General features: G+C 38.1%; 1 protein-coding gene across 1 annotated transcript in view; it reads left to right on the top strand.

Annotated features, from left to right (window-relative positions):
* GDPD4 (glycerophosphodiester phosphodiesterase domain containing 4) overlaps positions 1-27400 on the top strand; it is a 115348-nt gene that overhangs the window by 8039 nt on the left and 79909 nt on the right. Inside the window, exons 3-9 of the mRNA XM_072725333.1 lie at positions 8680-8773; positions 11560-11619; positions 19010-19108; positions 19180-19273; positions 20077-20154; positions 20930-21075; positions 21461-21543. Of these exons, the coding sequence (XP_072581434.1) occupies positions 8680-8773; positions 11560-11619; positions 19010-19108; positions 19180-19273; positions 20077-20154; positions 20930-21075; positions 21461-21543 (654 nt within the window). The remainder of the gene's footprint in view (positions 1-8679; positions 8774-11559; positions 11620-19009; positions 19109-19179; positions 19274-20076; positions 20155-20929; positions 21076-21460; positions 21544-27400) is intronic.

Genomic DNA, 27400 nt, shown 5'->3' with positions numbered 1-27400 from the left:
TAGGAGTTTTATTATTTCAAATTTTACATTCAGACTTTAATAATCCATTTTGTGTATGGTATTACACAGTGGTCCAGTTTCATTCTTTTGCATGTGGCTGTCCAGGTTATTGAGGAGACTGCCCTTTCCCTATTGTATATTCTTGGTTTTTGGCTTCTTTGCTGTAAATTTATTGACCATATATACACCTGGGCTCTTTATTCTGTTCCATTGATCTATATGTCTGTTTTTAATGCCCACACCATACTGTTTTGATTACAATGGCATTGTAATATAGTCTGAAATCAGGGCGTATCATGGCTCCAGCTTTGTTCTTTTTCCATATTGCTTTGGCTGTTCAAGGTCTTTTGTGGTTCCATAAAAATTTTAAGATTGTTCTATTTCTGTGAAAAATGCCTTTGGAATTTTGGTAGGAATTGAACCGAATCTACAGATGGCTTTGGGTAATATGGGAATTTTAATAATATTCTTTCAGTCATGAATGTAGGATATCTTTCCAGTCATTTGTGTCTTCAATCTCTTTCCTCAGTGTCTTTTATTTTCCAGTATGTAGGTCTTTAACTTCCTTGGTTAAATCTATGCCTAGGTATTTTATTGTTGTTGATGCTAATGTAAATGGAATTTTTAAATTTCTTTTTCATATAATTCATTAGTAATGTACAGTAATGCTACTATTTTTGGGTGTTGATTCTGTCTCCTGCAACTTAACTGAATTTGCTAAATTAGATTTAATTGTTTTTTGGTGAAGTCTATATTTTCTGTATATAAAATCATATAATCTGCAAATAGAGACATTTGTACTTCTTCCTTTCCAATTCTGATGCTTTTTTTTTTCTTGCCTGATTGCTTTGGCTGGGATTTCCAGTACTATGGTGAATAAGAGTGGTGAGAGAGTGTGCACCCTTGTCTTGTTCTTGATCTTAGAGGAAAAGCTTTCAACCTTTCACAATTAAGATATTCACTGTAGACTTGTCATATGTGTCCTTTATTATGTTATTATGTGTCCTGTTATTATGTCCTTTATTATATTATGTTATTATGTATGTATTTTATTTATTGAGTTTTTTTCTTTCCAAATTTTTGTTTAAATTCCAGTTATCAGGGGCACCTGGGTGGTTCAGTGGTTGAGTGTCTAGACGCCTTTGGCTCAGCCTGTGATCCTGGGTTCCTGGATCGAGTCCCACATCGGGCACCCTATGAGGAATCTGCTTATCTCTCTGCCTCTGGCTTTCCTTCTGTATCTCTCATAAATAAATAATATCTTAAAAATTAATTAATTAATTCCACTTAACATGCAGTGTAAATTTAGTTTCGGATATAGAATTTAGTGATTCAGCACTTGCATATTATACCAAATGCTCATCACAAGGAGTGCCCTCCTTAATCCCCATCACCCACTTAACCCATTCCTCTCCAACTTCCCCTCTATTAACCATCAGTTTGTCCTCTATAGTTAGGAGTCTGTTTCTTGGTTTTCCTGTTGAGAGTTTTTATCATGAATAGATATTGAATTCTGTCAAATGCTCTTTTTTCATCTATGGAGATGATCATATGATTTTTGTGTTTCATCATATTAATGTAGTGTATCACACTTACTGGTTTGTGTATGTTCAGCCATCCTTACATTACTGGGATGAACCACTTGATCATGGTGTATGATCTTTTTAATGTGCTGTTAAATCCGGCTTCCTAATATTTTGTTGTAAATTTCTGCATCTATATTCATCTGGGATATTGGTCTATAGTTTTTTTTTAAATTCTTTTTTTATCTTATTTAAAATATTCTTTATTCAAATTCTATTTAGTTAACATATATTATTAGTTTCAGGGATAGAAATTAGTGATTCATTAGTTGCATGTAACACCCAGGGCCTGTGGTTTTCTTTTCTTGTAGTGTCCTTATCCAGCTTTGGTATCAGGGTAATTCTGGTTTTGTAAAATGAGTTTGGGAGTGTTCTTTCCTCTTTGGTTTTTAGAAGAGTTTGAGAAAGAATTGTGTTAATTCTTTAAATATTTGGTAAAATTCACCAGTTAAACAATCTGGTCCTGGGATTTTCTCGCTGGAAGGTTTTTGATTTCTGAGTCAGTCTTCTCAGTATAGGTCTGTTCAGATTTTCTATTTCTTCATAATTCATTCTTGGTAGGTTGTATGTTTCTAGGAACTTACCCATTTCTTCTAGGTTGTCTAGTTTGTGGGCATATAGTTGGACATAGCAGTTGTTTATGATCCCTTTTATTTCTGTGGTATCAGTTGGAGCGTCCCCCCTTTCATTTATAATTTTATTTATTTGGGTCCTCTCTTTCTTCTTTGGTTAGTCTTGCTATAGGTTTGTTTATTTTATTTACCTTTTCAAAAATTCAACTTTTAAAGTTTGTTAATCTTTTCTGTTATTTGCCTGCTCTCTGTTTTACTCATTTACCAAATAAATTTGCTCTTAAATGAAAGTAAGACTCTGCAGAAGGACCTTACAACACAATCAAAAGTATATACTGTCAGTCTTCCTCCTAGTTTCCCCCCAAAGACTATCTAGCCATTTACCAAGGTGGTTGTGCATGGGGGTTATACTTTTACAGGAACTAATGGACACTGACACTGAACTGATAGGAATTTCTGGAGATGTGATTCACTAGTCAGAATAAGGCTTTCAGATGATAGGTAATAGATGGCACTTTGGCTCAGGTCCATTTCTACAGTGGGTCTAGTGGGTCCCCAAACCCACTCTGTGGTTATTTCTCTAGTTCTGGAATGCATAATTGGAATAAACATACTTGGCAGCAAGCAGAATTCCCAGTAAATACTCCATCATCAAATAGAAATTGTATGTATGAATATATTCCCACAGGTTCTAATGCCACAAATAAGTTTCATGGGCAGTTTTCTATTGCTGCTATAGCAAATTACTACAAATTCAGTGGCCTGAAACAATACCCATTTATTATCTCATAGTTCTATAGGTCAGAAGTCAAGCATGCTCAACTGGGTACTCTGCTTCGGATCGCATAATGCTAAATTCAAGGTGCCAGCTGGCCTGAGCTTTTATCTGTAGTCTCTGGGTGAGAATCCACTTCCAGATTTATTCAAGTTGTTGGCAGAATCCATGTATTTCTGACTGTAGAAATGAAGTGTCCTTTCTTTGGCAGTTATCAGATGGAAGTTGTTCTCACCTTCTAGAGGCCAGTGCATTCTTTGGCTTGTGGCTTTCTCTATCTTCAGAGCTAGCAACTGGGTGTCAAATCCTTCTCACACTATGTATTTCTCTGAGTTCTTTTTCATCTCTCTGAATTCCTCTTATGCTCTCCTCTTCTGATTTTAAGAGTTCATGTAATTACACTGGATTTACCCAGATAATTCAGGTTAATCTCCTTATTTTAAAGTTGACTGATTAGTAACCTTAATTACATCTGCAAAGTTCCTTTTACTATCTAACATAACATCATCACTGGTGTGACACCAAGAGGACAAAGGTCGTGGGGGTCAGAATTGTGCTTGCCCACCCCTCCTTCCCTCCCTTCTTTATATGTGTGTCTGTCTGTCTGTTTATCTATCTTTATCTAATTTTGTCTTCTCCCATCCTTCTATCATTCAAAATAGGGTGTGTTGAGAGTAATTAACCATATATATCAGTATTTAAATTAGAGGTATAACCATTACCCAGTGGTGAGAACTCTGACCTCTTGTGGAGAGAGGATTGGTGCATTTTTGGTTGCATGAGAGATAATTGCATCATGTTAGAAAATAAGGGTACTTAGTAGAAGTGTGTATGGATACCAAATTGACCTTGAGTGGACTGTGATAATATACTTTCTGGGCCAGCTAAACTAAAACTTCATTTCTGAGAATTACATTCCCAATATAGGATTGAGTTAGGATTAGTCACGAGAAATTTGCATAAAATTTGGATGTAGGAAGTGAATCAGCAGCCACTGTTTTATACTCTGAAGGTCAGCAATGTGCTCAGGCATTATGGCAGCCTTCATGCAGTATCACTGTCTGGTAGTTCACTTAGCTGACTTGGAGTGGCACCTCGGCCCACATATACTCTGATCCTGCCAGATCTTTTTTAGTTTCTCCATGTCCTAGGTCATAGTAGTAAAAGGCACCAACTATTTCTGAAGGTCTCCTTTATCATCAAGTTTGGAGGCAGTATGTTACAACTTTGTTAAACTAACATTTGTTACATGGAGCACAGGGTGCTAGATGATGAGTCAGGGCAACAATAGTGATGAAGTGGTGGTTCAGTGACCACAAGATAAGTCAAAAAAGAAAAGTTTATTACTTAGAGGTACTGGAGAAAGTACATGGCACATTCAAGGGGCACGCAGAGGTCAAGGCAGAGTATAGACAGAAAGAGAGGCAGGACCTGGGGCAAATGCCTTTATTAGGGTCCCTGGGTGGAGTGTTTTGGGGTTTCTGGGCTAGGACCAAATTGGTCAGGTCAAACTAAAAGAGCAGGAATTTGGGATCCCTGGGTGGCGCAGCGGTTTGGCGCCTGCCTTTAGCCCAGGGCGCGATCCTGGAGACCTGGGATCGAATCCCACGTCAGGCTCCCGGTGCATGGAGCCTGCTTCTCCCTCTGCCTGTGTCTCTGCCTCTCTCTCTCTCTGTGTGTGACTATCATAGATAAATAAAAAATTTAAAAAAAAAAAGAACTTTAAAAAAAAAAAAAAGAGCAGGAATTTAGTAAGTGCCATGGGATTCTTACCTAAGGGGCATATAAGGCATATAGGCACTAGAATGCAGAGGAAACTTGATCCTAAGGGCTGTTGGGAGAGTCCTATTGGGAACTTATATTCGCTGGTGACATTGTGGGATGCTCTATAAGTCATGTGCTTCCCTGAGGCAGCTTAGTGTCAGTTTAAGGTCCCTGCAGGGAGATCCCTGGGTGGCGCAGCGGTTTGGCACCTGCCTTAGGCCCAGGGCGCGATCCTGGAGACCCGGGATCGAATCCCACATCGGGCTCCCGGTGCATGGAGCCTGCTTCTCCCTCTGCCTATGTCTCTGCATCTCTCTCTTTCTGTGACTATCATAAAATAAATAAAAAATTAAAAAAAAAAAAAAAGGTCCCTGCAGGCCACTTGGCCAAACAAAATGAATGTTGAAGCAGCAATACCATGGATAGCTTAGCTAAATCCTTGACACAGTAATAGACACATGTTCCATTGTCTATATGTATCCTCATGGGTTACAGTCTGTCCTCATAGTGTTTCAGTTTGTTCTTGTGGGTTCTAGTGGCTCATTATGGGTTTTCATTCTCTCATATGTTGTGTTCAGTTTTCCTTCCCAATTGCTAGCCTGACTTCTAGCAACTTTAGGCCAAATATCAGAACAAATGTAACAGCCTTATATAGACTTCTCTAATGGCTTCTATATTAGCATAAGGTATCTGATCCCTACAATAAATCTTTACTGACTGATCCCAGAGCAATAAAATATTTTAATCGTTTTGGAAAAGTTCTTAGCCACTGTCTTTTCAAATGTTGTTTTTACCCCATTTTTTATCATCTCTACTTTTGGAACTTTAATTTTATGTATATTAGACCTTCTTTCTTTATCCCCAAGTGCCTTAATCTTCTGTATTTTTCATCTGTTTGTTCACGTGTCTGTTTCATTCTTGTGTTTTTCTTGAATGCCAGACATTATGTATAAAAAGTTTGTAAAAGTAACTTGAGGCCTTGAATTATGTTATGTCCTCTCAGTTACTCTGACAAGTAACTAGGTGTATTAGCAAATCCTATTCACCTTAATCCAGTTTGATACACTTAAATGGTTCAAAGCTAGGATTTAGTACCCCCAAAAGAGTCTATTTCTGGTTTGTGCTTATTCCTAGGATGTAACCTTGGAAGGTTCCAGATCAAAGTGTATAGTGTTTATCAGATTACCCTTGTCACCTTTTTGTCCTCCTAGCCCTGCAATGTATAGAAAGCCCTCCTTTATCTCAGCCACTTCTGGAGAAAAATCACCCGAATGCCAAGTTATATCTGTGGATTTACTCCCTTAATCGTATCATGGTTCCATAGTTTTTCACTGCTTATTGGTTCCCTGATGCCTTCATTTAGATTTTAAAAAACATATCATCCAGCTTTTTAAATTGTTATCTTTAGCTAGAAAGAGGTAAAGCAGAATTTTTGATGGGACAATTGTCACTTTCCTTCCCCCCACACACCCTCTGTGTGTGTTGTGGGGTTGGACTTCTCTCCCTTTCCTTATGGTATGTGAAAGTTCTCAATGCCTCACAATGATGTGCCTTTTTTTTTTTTTTCAGAAATGATTGGTGGTTCTAATATAACTGTGGTATATAATATATGTATTGGGGGAGGATGCAAGAAAGCTGCATCTTGCAGCTATAGGAAAGCAAGGATGAGGTCCTGAAGATTTCTTAAGCACTAGTACAGCAAATGTCGGTTTAGATGAGGAGGTTGCATTGACTAGGCTGTCCTAAAAAGGCTCTCTGTATTGAATGAGAAGGCCTTCTTCTAAAAGGGGGATGTGATTATGGAACTAGGGGGATATAAAACAAATGGCCCAAAGCAGAGAGAAAGCCTCTTGAAAATACTAAGTCAAGAAGCCTAAATTGGACAATCCATGTAGAGTGAGCCTCCTATATATTCATCAGCAGTGGTATATTCTCAGATTAGAGGGATGATAGCCAAGAAAGACTTCCTTTTCTTTTGATTCTCGCTGATGTGTAGGTAGTCACTAAAGCTAACTCCTGTTCATTCTTCTCACTCCCATTTGTTACCTACCCCCTGCCCACACCACTAGCCAGATGAATGCATAGGAAGAGGTAGAAAAAGGAGAGAGAAAAAAATCACAGCTTTTCCTTTGCCTGAAGTTCATAGCAAGTAGATAAGAACTTCACTTGAGTTTGGCGAGAGAGTTTTGAGCTGAACTAAACTATTAATAATACTTACATGTGATTGAATATATAAAAGAAGTTTGAAAGAAGGGACGCTTGGATGGCTCAGTGGTTGAGCATCTACCCTTGGCTTAGGGCTCCCCAGAGGGAGCCTGCTTCTCTCTCTGCCTATGTCTCTGCCTCTCGTGAATAAATAAATAAAGCCTTAAAAAAAAAAAAAAAAGAATGTTAAAGGAAGTGAAAAAAATCTAGTGTGGTCAGAAAAATGATTAGAAAAGACAAGGGGCACAATTAAATGGCAAACCTTAGTTTTCCATTCTTACTTGAAAGCAAAGCCAAAACCATTTCTTGGTTAAGCTGTTTGATTAGTCCTTTGGCTATATCTACACTGATATTAAGTCCATTGTTCATTTTCTTTCAAGAACTTTGTATTAAAACACTATATTTGAGCAGCCCTGGTGGCTCAGCGGTTTAGTGCCTCCTTCAGCCCTGGGGTGTGATCCTGGAGACGCGGGATCTAGTCCCACATCAGGCTCCCTGCATGGAGCCTGCTTCTTCCTCTGCCTGTGTCTCTGCCTCTCTCCCTCTCTGTGTGTGTCTGTCGTGAATAAATAAAATCTTACAAAAAAAAAAACCAAAACAAAAACAAAAAACCCACCACTATATTCTTGGGGCCCCAGACTGGCTCAGTCAGTAGAACATGCAACTCTTACTCTTGGGTTGTAAATTCAGTCCCTGTGTTGGGTGTAGAGATTACTTAAAATCCTTTTTTTTTTTTTAAAGCAAAAAAATATTCTTGTTACATGGATATTAGTCCTCATTTATTTCTTTAAACATCTTAAATATATTTGTTTTGTGATTCTTTTCTGATTGCTCTATTTTCTTGGATGCAAATTATTCCATGTGTCAGCTTTATTGAATTCATTTGTTGACATTTTTTTTTATGATTTCTAATTTCTGGGTGTAAGTTCATCTTCTGCAGAATACTGTTCCTTGTGTTTTGATTAGTGATAGCTCTCGATAGGGTGACTGCTTGCCTGTTTCTTTCTTCTTGATGTGTTTTATAGCCCCTGACCAAAGAGAATTTCCTTTCTTTTTTTTAATGTGGTTATATGTTAGTTGATGTATATTTTAAATTATTAAAATGTAATTTCTCCAGGTTTTATATTGAGAGAAGGTAATTTCTGTTATCTGGAAGTGAGTCTAAATTATTTGACATATAATATGTAGACTAACATAACTAAGTTATGTTGGTGTTATTTTTGCTAAGAAAAATAACACTATTTTTCTTAGCAAATAATTAGCAAGTTTCTTTCATAACCTACTCTTGGAACAGAATATGTTCCATCTGCTTTACAAGGGCCCAAATCTCTTAGCTCTAGCATAGAGCAATTAATATGGTAGCTATGATTGCAGTTATATTAGAAAACATATGCAAATGGACAAGGAACTTGCCAGAATGGAAAATACTAATTTTATTAAGATGGTGAACTTATGGATGACTTTTCCTCTTTTGACATTCCAGAATTTTTGTATTATATAAAGAGGGCATAATTTTTGAGTATATATTCTAGATAACTTTTAAAAATCATACCACTTATATAGACCTCCGCCCCTCCATTAAAATACCAAGTTGCCTGTAGGGTAAAGTCAAACTTCTCAACTAAGTATCTCCACAGCTTTTCAAAGATCTCTTCTCAGATTGCTTCTCTTAACTCCTTTCATTTTCTTATGCTTCATTTAGTCCAGTCTTGTTCCTCACCCTTGACACAGACACTGCTAATTTCTGCTATGTTTAAAGGATTGAAACACATTTTTGCAGGGTCGTTTTTCTAGGTACAGGATACTGGTTCTTTTGGTCCATTGTTTTGCTCAGTTTATTTGGGATCCTGGCTGCCTACTCTTCATTGCTGGTGGTGAGTAATGAATGTTTCATTGCGGTTGGTGAGTAATGTTTCACATTTCTCCTATTCTCTTCCTGAGAAGCCTCATGAGGTGCTCCCATCTGAGATGGTATCTAGTAGGTGCTGGGAGCCTTCAGAACCTAAGATCATGCTTGTCTTAGCAGAGTTGGGGTTTACATCAGCTACTTGAATCTTAGGCGCAAGGGATGGATGGAGGAAAAAAGGTTTGTGCTATTAGAGGATCTGTCTTAGAACCTCCTCTTTTAAAAGATACCAGAACATCCTTTTTCTTTTTTCTTTTTTTTTTCCAGAACATCCTTTTTCTAATCTTGTTTCATAGCCAATTATTTTTATGGTTCACCCAGTGTTGTTATTTTAAACACCCCAGATTCACATTACATATTGAACTACCGCATTCCATATCCTGTCTCCTGAGAATCAGTATTTCTGGGCCTTACAAATTAGCTAGTTTTTCAGACCTATTCTAATATGCAAATGTACATTAGTCCTCTAGTCCAGGTGCAGAGTAGTAATATGTAAGACCTTTGGAAAATAGTGACCCCATTTCTGTTTCCTGACATAGTAGTGTAGTGTGACATGAGAAATTCAGGCCAAGCAAGAGAAAAGTCTTTAGAAGTGTAAAGCTAGGGGAGATTAACTTTCAGGTAATGGGAGTATTTCAGTGCCCACTTACACATAGGACATATATATCTTGGGCAGCCCAGGTGGCTCAGCGGTTTAGCACCACCTTCAGCCCAGGGTGTGATCCTGGAGACCCGGGATCTAGTCCCATGTCAGGCTTGCTGCATGGAGCCTGCTTCTCCCTCTGCCTGTGTCTGTGCCTCTCTCTCTTTCTCTCTCTCTCTGTGTCTCTCATGAATAAATAAATAAATAAAATCTTTTTTTTTTTAAAGGACATATATATCTTTCCCAGATTTCACAATTCCCTGACCTTACTGATTTCCTTTCTGATACAGAAAACCCCAACCCACCAAATCCATTGCAATTTGCATTTTTTCAATAAAATTTGTTAATCACTATATGAGTGATAAGTATTGAGTATACAGTGATCAAAAAAACATGCAGTTTCTGTTTTCATGCAAGACACTTCAAAGAGATAGGTATGAGATGTAAAGTTATAAAAGTGTCATAGTTCGCTGAGTTTAGATTCTAGTAGGACAGCTAACTCTTAGACAAAAATAGCTAACCCAGACAGAATATTATATTTGTCATTAGAGAGGCCTAAAAAAAAGTTCTGCATGGGTTCTGAGAAGGAAGAGGTGACTTTCAGCCAAGAAGGAAGACTTCTTGGAAGAGGTGGCACTGATGTGTGTTCTTGAAGGGATGTTGGATTTGGGCATGTGTATAATATGCAGATGGGGGAAGAACATTTCCAGGCTGTGGGAACATTATGACAAAGTTGGCACGATAGAAATATGGAGTGTGGGTAGATAGGAGGGAAAGGTCAGTTTCTGTTAGCATATAGAGCATAATGGAGAATAATGGGAGCATGGCTAAAAAGATAGGCTTGTGACAGATTTTGGAAGGTCTGGAAAGTAAAGCTAAGACATTTGGCATAAATCATAAATTTCTATTTCAGGAAAACCATCCTGGAAGTTTTGATGTGGAGGGTGGCTTTTCTTTTTAATGGGGAAAATGCAGATGAAGAATGTGCTCTGGGCCAAACTCTGGCCACTGACTTGTACTGCTTTTATACACAGTGCACATTAAATGGTATAGTTAGCTTCTAAGGCAGAAATGAGTTCTAGTGTCCAATAAGGCAATATATTATAACTATCACAAACTTCCTACTCTATGGTACCTCTTTTTGGATACATGCAGTGGCAATAACAGTGCACAAAGGAAAATCAGAGTTCTGTTTCTGTTGTTAGGTTACTTTGTAACCTCTTTGACTCTCAATTTCTTTTTTTTCAAATGAGAATGATAATATTTAATTGGCATTTTATGGGGCTGGATAAAATGCAAATGAAATCAGATATATAAAATTATTTTGATAAAATAGTTAAGAGCTTTATATATTCCCTGCTGACTTGGAGGCTAGTTAGATTTAGATTGAAATCTAATTAAGACTTGTTGACTAAATATCAGATTAACAGCAGTGGTTAACTGTTGTAACAATGGCACTGATTCCTCAAGAGCTTTTAAATAACTCTTGGAAGGGCTGGCCTCTGCCTTCTCTTCTGTCACAAGTGGGTCTAAGTAATAACCAGAATACAGTTCATCACAGGGAAAAGAAATTGTTAGGAACTCAGGAAGAGGGATCCCTGGGTGGCGCAGCGGTTTGGCGCCTGCTTTTGGCCCAGGGCGCGATCCTGGAGACACGGGATCGAATCCCACGTCGGGCTCCCAGTGCATGGAGCCTGCTTCTCCCTCTGCCTATGTCTCTGCCTCTCTCTCTCTCTCTCTCTGTGTGACTATCATAAATAAATAAAAATTAAAAAAAAAAGTTTAAAAAAAAAAAAAAGGAACTCAGGAAGAGTATCAGTATGGCAACTGTTAGGAAATTCCAGAGATGCAAAGAATTCTTCCTGGAGGTGCTAGTGAACATTACACATAGAAGGTGGCATTTTAACTACCTTGGAACCAGTGGCATGGGGAGGGAGAGCTTTTCAGGCAGAGGAGCAGCATGGCAAACTACCAGAGGCTGCAAAGTACAGGTATAGCAAGAAGTGAATATAGTGCCAGACTGTGAAGGGAATTCTGAGATATAGAACAGTGCTTTGGGCATCAACTTGGTGATTTCAAAATAACCTCCTTTTTCTTCTTTGCTTTTCCAGGTACTTGCATTTTTGTTAGTTTGGGAAGGGTATGAACTATACCTGCACTGGTGTCATAAGGTAGGACACTGAATCTTTGTAGGAGACCTTGGGCCAGGACTGAATGTGCCTCTTAGGCACTCAGTGTTAAGAACAGAGTGACCCTTTCTTTCATTGTTCCTTCTAAGAAGAGATCTATTTACACTGTTGGAACTGAAAGCCTTAAATTTCTAACAGTTGTAACTGATTTACTGATGGAGCTGAACTCAAACTTTTTTTTCACCACTCCTTATTAAACCCCTCTGTGACCCTGTTCTTCCCATCCCAATAACATCATAGGCAAGCTCCATTACTTTCTCAGTCCTTTATAGTCATAGGAACATTCTCATCTCAGTCAATAAAAATTTCAGTTCATTGTAATAACCCAAACTTCCACAATATAAGATTTTTCCTCTCCTTATTTGGGCCTGACCCAGGCCTGGAAGCCTGCATGATAGAGCATGATGTCCTTCTACCTCTTTCACCAGAATAGGGCTAGGGGAAGAGGGGCTAGGATAAAAGAAATAGTGGCACATAGAGGGGCAAGAATGTCATCTGGGGTTGATGCTGTCAGGACCAGGTAAATATTCAGTTGTTTTTATCCCACAGGGTTTTTCTGTGTGTATTTTCAGAGACCCTTCTGCTAAAATCTTGTCTGTGCTCAAGTGTGTGTCTGTCTTCCTATACTCTCAGAAATTTGTTGAAGTCTTTTTGACTCACCCTTAGTTTGGAGCCCTTTAAAATGACTCCACAGTGGTGTCTCTCAAAGGACCTATATTTGTTCTACGGAAAGCAGCATCTCTTCCCCAACATCTGTGGACATGCAGCTCATTTCCAATAGCCTCCCTCATTTTGTTTTGTCATGGGCTTGCTTGAGCAGCTCCAGCCGCAGCCTCTTGCCTTTTATAAACTTTTTTCAGGCATGATTTGACACCATATTTTGTTTTTCCTTAAACCCAGGAACATACCAAATTCTGAGTGGTCCCCTTAAAATTTCTTCATACTCAAATGAGAAGAATGAACTGGAAATGTAAAAGGGTTATTAGAATAGGTCAAAATTGAAGTCATAAGATCTTACAGGGAAAGAATGTAGATTGAGAAGTGAAAAAATAGGCCTTATTGAGATCACCGTGTGTTTTGGGGTTGGACACTGATTGGTTAGTCTCTACCAAGAATCGTGTGGAATCTAAAAAAAAAAAAAAATGAGTAGACAAAAGCAAAATCAGACCAATAAATACAAAGAACAAACTGATGGTTGCATGGGAGTGTGTGGGGGAGTGTTGGACAAAATGGGTGGAGGGGAGTAGGAAATACAGGGTTCCAGTTATGGAATAAGTAAGTCACAGGAATAAAAGGCACAGCACAGGGAATGTAGTCTGCAGTATTCTAATATTGTTGCAGGTGACAGATGGTAATTACACTTGAGGTGAGCATAACATAACATAGACAGTTGTCAAATCACTATGTTGTACATCTGAAACTAATGTAACATTGTGTGTCAAATATACTCAAAATGTTTTTTAAAAAGGAATGAAAAAGGAATCCCTCTTATTGAAACCATTCTTATTACCATTCAGGCTTATGCCTTTTTTAGAAATCATGCCTACTTTGTCTCTGGCAGTTAATGCTGCTACTTGACCTCTGCCACAGCAGGATCTCATTATTGCCTTTGAAATCAGGAAACTAATTTCATTGGTGGTATCTCACCTTTATTCAGTCATAAGAGGTTTAGCCACCACTGTGCTTTTCAAGGATACTGACACTCTCCTTACTAGTGTATTTTTCAGTGTCTTCTGAGACCTCCCATAAAATATAATAAGGGAATGGGTTAGCTGCTCATAGGTGATAGCATTTCAGCAAACTTTTCTCAATACATCTTTGGATTCTTTTTTCTATATTATACCAAGAAATTGCTGGTATCCCAATTTTGTTAAGCATAGGCAGCTATTGAACCAAGGTTTCGAATAATCAAACAGAACAACTTTGAGATGTGTAATACCTGGATTCTAGTGTATTCAATTCAGAATCTCTAGTAAGTACACTCAATAAATTTAGCCTGATCTAAAATAGTGTTCTTTTCTCCTTGTCCAGCACCCTTATGATTCATTCCCATACATAGTCTGCAGGGGTTTTGGCCAATATAAATTAACAAATCCTTTTTCTTTTGAGGCATTCTGGGATCTAATTCCAGTTATGAGTCTCTAGGAGATGAGAAATGATGGAAGTAGGGTATGGGAAGAGTAGGCATCCCCTTGGAAGGTAATTACCTTGATTGGGTCTTCAAACCATGAAAGATTAGGCCTAGCAGACTTGAGAGGAAAAACTGCTTCTATTAGCAAGGGAGATTCTGTAGGACTTGAAGTGTTAGTTGTCATGTATTCAGAGTAAACCCAGAAGGAAAGGATTAGCACTAAGCTTTTAACCCATTCCTCTTCTACCTAGGGATGCTTCGGGAGGAATGACTGACCTCAATCAAAACTTAATAACAACCCAACCTCCTGATAAACACTTAAGATGTTTTTTAGTCAAAAGATAATAAAGAATCCTTGTCAATGAAAATTTCTAGCACGATATAACTTGCTAAATATAAATCATATTATTGTAAATAATACTGGAATTTATATGTTAGGTGAGAGACATGGCTGGCTGGAGTTGTATGATTAGTGGGATGTAAGCTAAGGATGCTCCATAACCAAAAAGGCTCCTTCTTTGAAGTAACGTTTTCCTATAACTTTGCTCAAAACACATCTCACACTCAAAGAAAATGAAAATACTGATTTGAAAAGATATATGAACCCCTGTGTGTATTGCAGCATTATTTACAGTCGCTAACATATGGAAGCAGCCTGTGTCCATCAGTCCTTCTTAAAGATAAAGATGTTATGCTAAGTAAAATAAGTCAAAGAAACAAATATATGATTTCATTTGTATGTGAACTCTAAAAACCAAAATGAACAGGCAAAAAGTGGAAACAGACCTATAAATACAAACAAACTGATCGTTGCCAGAGGGGAAGGGGTAGGAAAGAAGCATAAAGAGGAGAAAGAAGTGGGGAGTGGAAAGTATATCTCCCAGTTATGGAATAAATAAGTCACAGAGGTGAAAGGTGGTACAGCACAGGGAATATAGTCAATGGTATTGTGACAGTGTTGTTTGGTGATAGATAGTAGCTATATGTGAGGTGAGCATAACATTATGTATAGACTTGCCCAATCACTGTGTTGTACACCTAAGACTTTTGCAACATTGTGAGTCAACTATATTTCAATTAAAAGAAAACACACCTCATGTTTTAAGTCCCAAGACCCAAATGTATCCTAATATAGAAGGGGAAAGACTTTTTTATGAGTAACTGCATATGACGGGTTGACATTTCTCCAAGAGAAAATGTTTTATATGTACCTTCTAATTGCCCGAATCCTTTGAATCATTATTAAGTTTGGTGTTGGGTAGATTATAGAACAGTTTGAGATTCATGTGAGCTTGATTTGACAATTAAACCTTTATGTTGGGACGCTTCTGTTTTGTTAATAAGCTACTTAAAATTTTTGCATCTGTGTACATAGGAGAGATTGGCATATACGGGCATACCTTATGTCACTGTACTTCACTTTATTGCAGTTTGCAGATACTGTTTTTTACAAATTGAAGGCTTGTGACAGCCCTGTGTCCGGCAAGTCATTGGTGCCATTTTTCCAACAGCATTTACTCACGTTGTGTCCTGTATCACATTTCTGTAATTCTCACAGTATTTCAGACTTTCTCATTGTCATTATATTTGTTGTGATGATCTGTGATCAAGAATCTTTGTGTTACTGTTGTAAATGTTTTGGGTTACCATGAACCACCACCATGTCAGATGGTGAACTTAATTGATAAATGTGTATATTCTGACTGCTCCACCCACTGGTCGTACCCTGTTTTCTTTCTCCCTTTCCTCAAACCTCCCTATTTTCTGAGACAACACTGGAATTAGACAATATTGGAATTAGACCACTTAATAGCCCTACAGTGGCCTCTGAGTGTTCCAGTGAAAGGAAGAGTTACATCTCTATGCTAAATCACCAGCTAGAAATGATGAAGCTCAGTGAGGAAGGCATATCAAAAGCTGAGATAGGCTAAAGACTAGGCATTCTTGCACCAAACAGCCATGCTGTGAATGCAAAGAAAAAGTCCTTGAAAGAAATCAAAAGTGCTATTCCGACAAACACAAGAATGGCAAGAAAGCATTGCTGATAAGAAGAAAGCTTTGGTGGTCTGAATAGAAAATCAAACCAGCCAAAGCATTCCCTTAAGTCAAAGCCTAATCCAGAGGAAGGCCCTAACTCTCTTCAATTCTCTGAAGGCTAAGAGAAGGTGAGGAAGTTGCAGAAGAGAATTCGGAAGCCAGCGGAAATGGTTCATGAGGTTTAGGAAAGAAGCTCTCTCCATAATATTAAAGTGCCGGGTGGAGCAACAAGTGCTGATATAGAAGCTGCAGCAGGTTATCCAGGAGATCTTGCTAATTCATGATGGTGGCTACACTTGACAACAGATGTTCAATATAGACAAAATATCCTTGTATTGGAAAAAGATGGCATCTAAGACTTCAATGGCTAGAGAGAAGTCAGTGCCGGGCTTCAAAGGACAGGCTGACTCTCTTGTTAGGGGCTAATACAGCTGGTGATTTTAAGTTGAAGCCAGTGCTCATTTACCATTCCAAAAATCCAAGGGTCTTGAGGAATTACACAAAATCTACTCTGCCTGTGCTCTATAAATGCAACAACAAAGCTTGAATGGTAATATGGTTTACTGAATATATTTTAAAGATTTTATTTACTTATTTATTTATTTATTTATTTATTTATTTATTTATTTATGATAAACACACACAGAGAGAAAGGCAGAGAGGCAGAGGGAGAAGCAGGCTCTATTCAGCGAGCCCAATGCGGGACTCCATCCTGGGACCCCAGGATCATGCCCCAGGCTGAACGCAGGCACTAAACCGCTGAACCACCCAGGGATCCCCATGGTTTACTGAATATTTTAAGCCCACTATTGAGACAACCTGCTCAGAAAAAAATTTTCTCCCGCTCATTGACAATATACCTGATCACACAAGAGCTCTGCTGGAGATGTACAGCAAAATGAATGTTGTTTTCATGCATGCTAATACAACATCCATTTTGTAGCACATAGATTAAGAAGTCATTTTGACTATCAAGCCTTATTATTATTTAAGAAGTACATTTTATAAGGTGATAGCTGCCACAGATAGTGATTTCTCTGATAGATCTGAGCAAAGTAAATTGAAAAGCTTCTGGAAAGATTCAACATTCAAGATGTCCTGAAGAACATTTGTGGTTCGTGGGAAGCAGTCAAAATATCAACATGAACAGAAGTTTGGAAGAAGTGGATTCCAATTCTCAGGGAAGACTGAAGGGTTCAATACTTGAGTGAGTAACTGAAGACATAGTGGAAATAGCAAGAGAACTATAATTAGAAATGGAGCTTGAGGGATCCCTGGGTGGCGCAGCGGTTTAGTGCCTGCCTTTGGCCCAGGGCGCGATCCTGGAGACCTGGGATCGAATCCCACGTCGGGCTCCCGGTGCATGGAGCCTGCTTCTCCCTCTGCCTATGTCTCTGCCTCTCTCTTTCTCTCTCTCTCTCTTTGTGTGACTATCATAAATAAATAAATAGATAAATAAATAAATAAATAAATAGAAATGGAGCTTGAGGATGTGACTCAATTGCTGTAATCTTATGATAAAACTTGAATGAGCAGTTCTTATGGATGAGCAAAATGTTTTCTTAAGATGAAATCTGCTGGTGAAGATGCTGTGAGAATGGTTGAAGTGACACAAAGGATTTAGAATATTATGTAAACTTAGTTGGTAAAGCAGTGGCAGGGTTTGAGAAGATTGACTGCAATTTGGAAAGAAGTTTTACTGTGAGTAAAATGCTGTCAAACAGCATCACATGCTACAGAGAAATCATTCATGAAAGGAACAGTCAACCAATGTAGCAGACTTCATTGTTATCCTATTTTAAGAAATTACCACAGTCACCCCAGCCTTCAGCAACCACCACCCTGATGAGTCAGCAGCCATCAACACTGAGGCCTTACACTGGCAAAAACATTATGACTCACTGAAAGTTCAGATAATGGTTAACATTTTCAGCAATTAAGTATTTTTGAATTAAGGTATGTACGTTGCTTTTAAAGATATGATGCTATTGCACACTAATTGACTACAGTATAGTATAAACATAACTTTAAATGCACTGGGAAAGCAGAAAATTCATCTGGCTTGTTTTATTGTAATTACTGTGGTGGTCTGGAACTCAACCTGCAGTTATGTCTGAGGTATGCTTGTACTTTTTCTTTTTTGTCCTGTCCTTGTTGAGTTTGGGTGTGAATGTTTTGTTGGCTGTGTAAGACAAGTTAGAATGTGTTCCCTCTTTTTCTATTCTCTGGAAGAGTTTGTTAAAGATTGGAAATATTTATTCCTTAAATGTTTGATAAATTAGCCATTTAAGCCAGCAAAGCCTGGAGGTATTTTATGAGAAGGTTTAATTATGGATTCAATTACTTTAATGGATAATGGAAAGGCGGTAACTAAGTACTCTTTAGAGGGCAACACAGATGTAGAAAAATTATACATTTAGAGGAGAAAAACTTGGGGCACTTGGGTAGCTCATTTGGTTAAGTGTCTGCCTTTGGCTCAGATCATCATCTCAGGGGCCTAGGATTGAGTCCTGCTCTGGGCTTCCTGTTCAGCAGGGAGTCTGCTTCTCTCTCTACCCCTCCCCACTGCTTGTGTGCTCTCTTTGTCTCTCTCAAATGAATAATAAAATCTTTAAAAAAATAAAGGAGAAAATCTCATTTGAGTTTTCTTGGTCTCAGTGTTTTTTCTTTGTGAAGTGTGTAGTGTTCTGGCAAGCAGATTTTGTTTCCCTTTGTCCAACAAATATTTATTGGATGCCTACCATGTGCCTAACATTCTGCAAGGCAGTAAGGATATAATCATAAACAGTGTCCTTGATACCATGAATGTTACAGTCTTTGGGGAAGACATACATGGAAAAGGTAATTAGAAAGTACGATTTACTTGTGATTTTGTTGATTCTTACAAAAAATGTAGTGAGCCATTGTATGGCCATTGTTGAAGCTGAGAGATGCTTAGCAATATTGAGGGCTCAGCTGAGGCAGTAAAGGCGTCAAACTACATAGCTGAGTGATTTTTTTCCAGCCATGCTGTCCAGCAAAGACTTATACACAAAGAAGGTAAGTGATTGGATCCATTCCATATTGGAGATTTGCGAGGTTGTTAGATTAAAAGGATGAGGAAATGAGATCCCTGACATTGTTGAGACACACATAAAATTCCCAACAACAGTTCTGATTCAGTTCTAGTGTCTGGAAGTCAAGAAATTCTTTCTGTTTCTCCAGATCGTGATTCTGATAGTGATTATGATAGGCTCATTTTTTCTCTGGATTTTATGCAAGTTCTGGCGAGACAGGTGGCTGACAGCTGGGCTGTCACTTCAGGTAAGCATCATCCTATAGGTCTAGCACTGTCTGTCTAGATGTGTTCAGCCTAACTTTTGGCTATCTCCCAGGTCTTTGCTCCTTACATACACCTGAGCAGCATAACTGTGATGGTTATCCTTTCCTGGCCTGTGGCCTTCTACTTGATCCATTTGGAAGAAGAAGGTATGTCATGTGGGTGGAACCTTGCCTGATTCTTTCAGCTCTGACTTTAGCTTGTTTTCTACACTTAGCAAAATGCAAGTTTGGCAGATAGCCACCACTATACCTTTTTGAAATTTGTTTAGCTTGTTACTTCTACATGCTCTTTGTGGTTGAACTTAATAACGATTTGTGGTCTGTCACAGCATTTCTCTAACTTAACAAGTCTCCTTCTAAAGAGGGATTCTTCTAGAATAATAAGAATTTTCTCCATGTTGTTACAGATTGTCTGGGAATGGATTGAGGGTGGGGTGAGAATAGAGGTACATTTTATTTGACCAGAATGTTTGTACAAGTCACAATTCCTTTAGTTTATATCAAGTATTACTAGTTTCAAGGAATGAACTTACGATAGGTCCAGATGTCCCTGGTTCCTTCCTAGTAATTCAAAGCAGTCTCCTGTGAGTCCCTGACTGACAGAAATGTCTGCTTTTGCCACTGATTTCCTCTCCATTCCTAATATGGAAACAAAAGAGAATCAGCTGTTTACTGAATTGTTTTGAGACTGAAGTTATCTTGCAGCATCTTTACTAAAAAACTAGAATCTTCCTTTCTATACATCTCTCTTTTTACTCTTAGTTAAATAAGGAGTGTTTGGTTCCTGACTTGTGGAAGGATGCAGGCAAAAGAAAGACTAGCTTGACTACTTTTGCCATTGATAGTTGTACATGTGTGTATGAGTAGGTGGAAGTGAATTTTAGGCAATATTTCTGGGGCAGGATCTTAAAGGGTTGATAATGACCTCTTTTTCATTTCCTGAATTTTAGCTAGAGTCAGAAGATACAAGATGGCACACAATAACAGAGAAAGAACCAAGAGATGTAATATAATCACAAAGTTGAGAGGTTAGAGCTGGAGATCTTGATTTGCAAGTGATTGGAGCCTAAGTGATAACTTTTAAAAATGTGCAAATGGGTAAAATTCTCAGAGGTCTAAAATAGTGTTGAAATGGCCAGTGACAGCAGATATTGTGTGTGTGTGTGTGTGTGTGTGTGTGTTGTGTGTGTGTGTATAGGAGAGAGAAGAATGAGTACCTCATATTTATTGATTACTTAGTATAACTCATCACTGTCCTATCAATTCTATGAGGTAGATTTTAGTAGCAAGATAGCCCCATTTTTAAGAATGAAGAAAATGAAAACCCAGAGACGTTAAGCAATATGTTCTTAGTTACACAATTAGAAAGTGGTAGACTCTGGCTTTGAACTAAGATTTCTGTCATCTAGGGCTCCTTCCACTATATTGCACTGCCTTAAATATGGACATTTTAGGCTTTCCAGATTTCAGGGCTTTCTTAGAAGCAGCCAAACTACTCATCCTCCTGAGAGGGTATTCCTTAATATTTTATCTTCATCCTACCTCCTGTACAGTTTATTCCCTTATAAATTTGCAGTTCCAATAATCTTTTCTTAACAATAATGCTTGTATTTGGATAATCCTATACTTTCAAATCACTGAAAATAAATAAGGGTGTGACAGAAATAGTAAATCAGCCAGTCCACAGAGTTAATTAAACCAATAGACTGGGTACTTACTGACTGCTGCTGTGATAGTTGGTTGCTTGAGATGGTTCTCCATTCCTCTTCTGCTTTGTTCTCACTTCTCCCCCGACTTTTTCAGCTCTACAGGTGGCTATTGGATTGCCTTTTTTCTTCATCCTTTTATGTCTCTATGTTGTGCCATTGGGGATTCATTCTCCCTGCATTCAGGAGGAGGGTAAATTGGGACCCAAGCCAGACTTCTTTGGACATAGAGGTGCACCCATGGTAGGTCTGAACATGGTGAGTAAAGGTATGCATGGGGTGTGGGGATGAGAATGGGACCTCAAAACCCTGGGAACCCATGGAAAGGAAAAAGGGTTAGCTTGAAATGACAAGAATAAGGAGTTAATTATAGAGGTTGTATTTGAACCCAAGTCACCTGACTTAATTTATTTTTATGTACTGTGCCCAGTGTATTGCCTCACATGAGCAAAGTCCTGGAATCAGATTGGGTAGAGGAGAATATAGGCAGGCTCTTTGAAAAAAGAGCTGAGAGATCCAAACTTATCTTCCTAAAGCCTTTTCATTACTGGGCTCTCTCCCAGCCATAAAAGGGATATTAGGATGAGAGATACTGAGGTATAGGGACTAATGTTCTTTTCTTTCACAGCTGGGGCCTGAGAATACCATGATGGCCTTTGAGAAAGCTGTTGAACAAGGGGCCTATGGGCTGGAGAGTGATGTACATTTAAGGTAGGAAAGCATGGGCAGAGGTGGGGAGGAGATAAGACCAATGCTGTGGAAGACAACCAGCATGGCCCAAGTTGTAGAGAGGGCAGGCCCCGGGAAGTTTCTACTGTGTTTATGTGGCACATATACACAAAGCACATACACACACCACTTCTTTACAAACCATACATCTGTACCCCTACATTCTCAAACATAGTCTCATAAATCATAACATGTACTATATGGTCTCCATACATAATTCAGGTTTGTCTTCATCGCAAACCATGTTGACATTTTAACCCCATGTACAATCTTAGCAATCTACTTAACATTCCCTGGGCACCTATTATATTCCAGGCCTTCTTGTTAAGTGCTAGAGAGAGGCAAATAAGATGTAGCCCTGCCTAAGAGATGTTCCCAGCCAGTGAAGGAGGCATGGCATGTTTACAAGCACAGTATAAAACCATTTGTGGTTAGTTCCTTCCAGGGAAGAGTAAGTCTGATGCAGTTGAACCTCAGTGGAGGAAAAGGCCTCCACTTTTTCACAACCTATTGTGTGAAAAAGATCTATGTCCTCAGAAATGTGTTTAAATTGCCTTGAGAGAAAAATATTTTAACAGAGATGGAGAAGGAAGGTATGCTGGGCAGAGGCAGCAGTTTATTCAAAGGCATCTAAATGAGAAATAAGTTTGTAGATCATCAATAACCTGTATGGATTCCTTTTTTTTTTTTTTTTCCTGTATGGATTCCTAAAGTGATATGCTTTGGGGACAGGAGAGGGCTATGTGAAGAAGAAGTATGGCTGTAAAGCTCACTGAGGCTTGATCATGGAGATCCCTAAATGTGTAATGGGCAGCTGCGGTAGATTTTAGAGAACATATTACCATATTGTTTTAGAAAGGCTCATCAGGAAGTGTATGAGGGAGAAATGTCAGGGAGTTGGGTGGTGGACTATAGCAGTGTCCAAGGGAAAACAAAAGAAAATTTGGATCAGAGCAGGGGTGAGGACACAAAGACATGCTTTGCTGTAGAACCTGTATACCTCAGCAACTGGAAGTGGAAAGGCTTAATCTGTAGCATGGGCATAATTAGATAATGTGGTGTGTACAAACTGTCTTCACAGCCCTTCTAAGGGGGAAACAAGAAAAATGAACCTTATATTTCACAGATGAGGAAATGTGTTTTGAACCTAGATTCAAATAAGGGAAATGTATTACTAAAGTCATAAGGCTAGAATTTACATGATAAATCCAGAATTAGAACTAGATTTCCTGACTCCTGACTGGGGTTTTTGATGTTACCCAACAATGACAATTGTTTGATGCAGAATGTTTGAATATTGTGGATATTTCTATCAGAGCACCTGGGTTCATTTGTTGAAATGCCTTGTGGTCATGGCATAATGTGGTAAAGGTGCTGAGTCAGTGAGGTCCTGGCATACTGCCTTTCTCTCTTCTGTTACTTCTGTGGCCTCAACTTTGATGTAGGTGATCCTTCCAACCCCTCAGTTTCTTTGCTTATACCGGCACTATCCACATTCATGAATAGGTCATACCCTAAGCTTTATCATTACCAAAAATTGAGTATCAGTTAGAGTCCAGTCAGGACACAAATACCATATCAGTAATTTTAACAGAAAAATGTAATATCCAGAATTACTAAGTGTTAAAATGTGGTTAACTACGAAGAGGTAAGAGGATCCTGAGAGTTCAAAAGTATCAAGTACAGCTACTGGAACTTCTGTTCCAGATGAAATGAAGTAAGCACAAATCACCCTTTTTTCCCCCAAGAATTACAAAAAAGTACCTCCCCAAAAAACTGGACAAAATTGATTTACAAGTGCACATCCTGCCCACTCCTTTGAAGAATAAGAGATGTAGTTGACTTTCTTAACCCACAGAAACAGAGCTAGGAAAAATGAGGAGACAGAAGAATATGTCACAAATGAAAGAACAGGACAAAAATCACAGGAAGAGACCTAGCGAAACACCTATAAGTAACATGCCTGATAGAGAATTAATTAATTAATTAATTAATTTATTTATTTTTAAAGACATTATTGTTCATGAGAGACAGAAAGAGAAAAGCAGAGACAGACAGAGGGAGAAGCAGGCTCCACGCAGGGAGCCCAATATGGGACTCGATTCTGGGACCCCAGGATCATGCCCCGTGTGTGGAGGCAGACACTCAACTGCTGAGCCACCCAGGCATCCCCTGATAGAGAATTTAAAGTAATGATCATAAAAATGCTTACTGGACTTCAGAAAAGAATGGAAGGTATCAGTGAGACCCTGAAGACAGATAGAAAACAAAGAACCATTTAGAGTTGAAGAACACAATAAATAGCAGCTTGAAAGAAGCAGAGGGACAATTTAATAAATTAGAAGACAGTAATAGAAAGCAAAGGAAAAAATAATTATGAAAACAAAAATAAACTTATGGAACTCAGTGACTCCATCAAGCACGATAACAAAAAAAAAAAAAAAAAGCACGATAACATTCACATTATAGGGTTCCCAGAAGGAGGAGAGAAAAGGGGGTGGAAAATTTATTTGAAGAATTAAGAGCTGAAAATTTACCTAATCTGGGGAAGGAAACCGGTATTCAGATCCAGGAGGCACAGAGATCCCTCAACAAAATCAACCAAAGTACCCATCCCAAGACACATAGTAATCAAAATGGCATAAAGTAATGATAAAGAAAAAAGTCTTGAAAATAGCAAAAGAAAACAGTTACATACAAAAGAAACCCTGTAAGTTTATGAGATTTTTAAGCAGAAGCTTTGCAAGCCAGAAGAGTGTGTCATGATCTCTTCCAAGTGCTGAAAGGGAATAATCAACAGCCAAGAACACTCTTCCCTATCATTCATAATGGAGGAAAAAGTTCCTCAAAAGAAAAAACTAAAGAAGTTCATAACCACTAAACTAGCCCTACAAGAAATATTAAAGGGGACCCTTTACTGTAAGAGAATGGAAAGTAGGAAATACAAAAACAGTAAACGTATTTCCATAAAAAACTAGTCAAGGGATTTACAAAATGAAAGGATGTAAAATATGGTACCATACACCTAAAATGGGAAAAAAGGAATAAAGAATGAGTTTGAATTTAAGTGACAGTCAACTTAGTATAGATTGCTATATGGTGAAGATGTTATATACAAATCTAATGGTAACCCCAAATCAAAAACCACTATAGATATGCAAAGAATAAAGAGAAAGGAGTCCAAATATGTCACTAAGAAAACCAGCAAAGAAAGCCTAAGAGAAGAATCAGAAAAACTACAAAAACAACCAGTAACAAAAAATCAAATACATATCTATCAATAATTACTTTGAATGTAAATAGGCTAAATGCTCCAATCAAAAGACATAGGGTAACGAAATGGATTGAAAACAAAAAGAAAGACCTATATGCTGCCTACACAGAACCCATTTCAGACCTAAAGACACCTGCTAATTGAAAGTGAGCGGATGGAAAAACATTTATCATGCAAATGGATGTCAAAAGAATGCCAGAGGAGCAATACTTAGACAAAATAAATTTTCTTTTATGTTTTAAAAATCATTTTATTTTCATTCTAGTGTAGTTAACATATAATATTAGTTTCAGGTGTACAATGTAGTGATTCAGTAATATATATAATTTTATATATTACTCCATGCTCATTGTGTTAAATGTACTCTTAATCTTCTTCACCTGCTTCACTTATCTCCTCACCCACTTCCTCTCTGGTAACCTTCTGTTTGTTCTCTATAGTTAAGAATTTGATTCTTGGTTTGTCTCTTTTTTTTTCCTCTCTGTTCATTTGTTTTGTTTCTTTTTTTTTTGTTTGTTTGTTTTTTTATGATAGAGAGAGAGAGAGAGAGAGGCAGAAAGAGAAGCAGGCTCCATGCACTGGGAGCCCGACGTGGGATTCGATCTCGGGTCTCCAGGATCGCGCCCTGGGCCAAAGGCAGGCACTAAACCGCTGCGCCACCCAGGGATCCCTGTTTTGTTTCTTTTTAAAAAATTACTGTTTTTTTTCTTAATTTAAATTTTAGATAGTTAACATACAGTGCAATATTGGTTTCTGGAGTAGTATTCAGTGATTCATCACTTAAATATAACACCCAGTGCTCATCCTAACAAGTGCCCTCCTTAATACTCCTCTCCCATCTAGCTCATCCCCACCCCCCCAACTCCCTCCATCAACCCTCAGTTTGTTCTCTATCCTTAAGAGTCTTTTATGGCTTGTTACTTATATCAGGCAAAACAAACTTTAAAACAAAGAGTGTAACAAGAGACAAAGAAGGACATTATGTAATAATAGAGGGGACAATTTGAGAGGATGATACAACAATTTTAAGTATTTATGTACCCAACATAGGATCACCCAGATATATAAAAGAGATAATAACAAACATAAATTAATTGATAGTAATACAATAATAGTAGGGGACTTTAACACCCTGCTTACATTGATGCATAGATCGTCCAAACAAAAAATCAACAAGGAAATAGTGGCTTCATATTGACACACTGGACCAGATGGATTTAACAGATATAGTTGAAATATCCCATCCTGGGCAGCCCCGGTGGCGCAGCGGTTTAGCGCTGCCTTCAGCCCAGGGTGTGATCCTGGAGACCCGGGATCGAGTCCCACATCAGGCTCCCTGCATGGGGCCTGCTTCTCCCTCTGCCCGTGTCTCTGCCTCTCTCTTGCTCTCTCTGAATGAATAAATAAATAAATCTTAAAAAAAAAAAAAGAAATATTCCATCCTAAAACAGAAGAATGCACATTCATTTCAAGTGCACATGGAACAGTGTCCAGAATAGATAACATGCTGGGCCAAAAAACAAGCCCCAACGATTTCAGAGACAAAGTCATACCATGGATCTTTTCTGACCACAGTACTATGAAACTAGAAATCAACCACAAGAAAGAAGTTGGAAAGAACACAAATACGTGGGAGTTAAATAACATGCTAGTAAACAATGAATGGGTCAGCCAAGAAATCAAAGAGGAAGTAAAAAATACACATGGAAACAAAGGAAAATGAAAACACAATGGTCCAAAATCCTTGGGATGCAGCAAAGTCCGTTCTAAGAGGGAAATTTATAGCAATACAGGTCTACCTCAAGAAGGAAGAAAAATCTCCAATAAACAACCTAACTTTATACCTAAAGGAGCTAGAAGAACAACAAACAAAACCTAAAACCAGCAGAGAAGGAAATGATAAAAGATTGTAGCAGAAATAATGATATCGAAACTTAAAAAACAATAAAACAATTCAATGAAACCAGGAGCTTGTTTTTGAAAAAAATAAAAAAAAATTGAAATACCTCTAACTGGTCTCATCCAAAAAAAAATGGTGGCAGGGTAGGGGGAGACTCAAACAAAATCAACAATGAAGGAGGAGAAATAACCAACAACATGAAATACAAACAGCTTTGAGAGAATATCATGGAAAACTATATGCTAACAAATAAGACAAACTCCCCCAAATTGAGAAATTCCTAGAAACATATAGTGTACCAAAAGTGAAACAGGAAGAAATAGAAAATTTGAACTGATTACCAAGGACATTGAATCTGTAATCAAAACTCCCAGAAAACAAAAGTCCAGGACCAGATGGCTTCACAGGTGAATTCTACCAAACATTTAAAGAAGACTTAATGCCTGTTCTTCTTAAACTATTTCAAAAAATAGAAGGAAACCTAAACTCGTTCTATGAGGACAGTATCACCCTGACACCAAAACCAGATAAAGAGACCACAAAAAAAGGAGAACTACAGGCCAATATCTCTGATGAACATAGATGCAAAAATTCTCAAAAAATACCAGCAAACTCAGCATCAAAAAACAATCCAATTAAAGAATGAGCAGAAGACATGAACAGAC

Source organism: Vulpes vulpes, chromosome 11 (genome assembly GCF_048418805.1).
Source record: "Vulpes vulpes isolate BD-2025 chromosome 11, VulVul3, whole genome shotgun sequence".
NCBI lineage: Eukaryota > Metazoa > Chordata > Mammalia > Carnivora > Canidae > Vulpes > Vulpes vulpes.
Note: the sequence above shows the minus strand (reverse complement) of the source record. Positions and strands in the feature narration are given on the sequence as shown.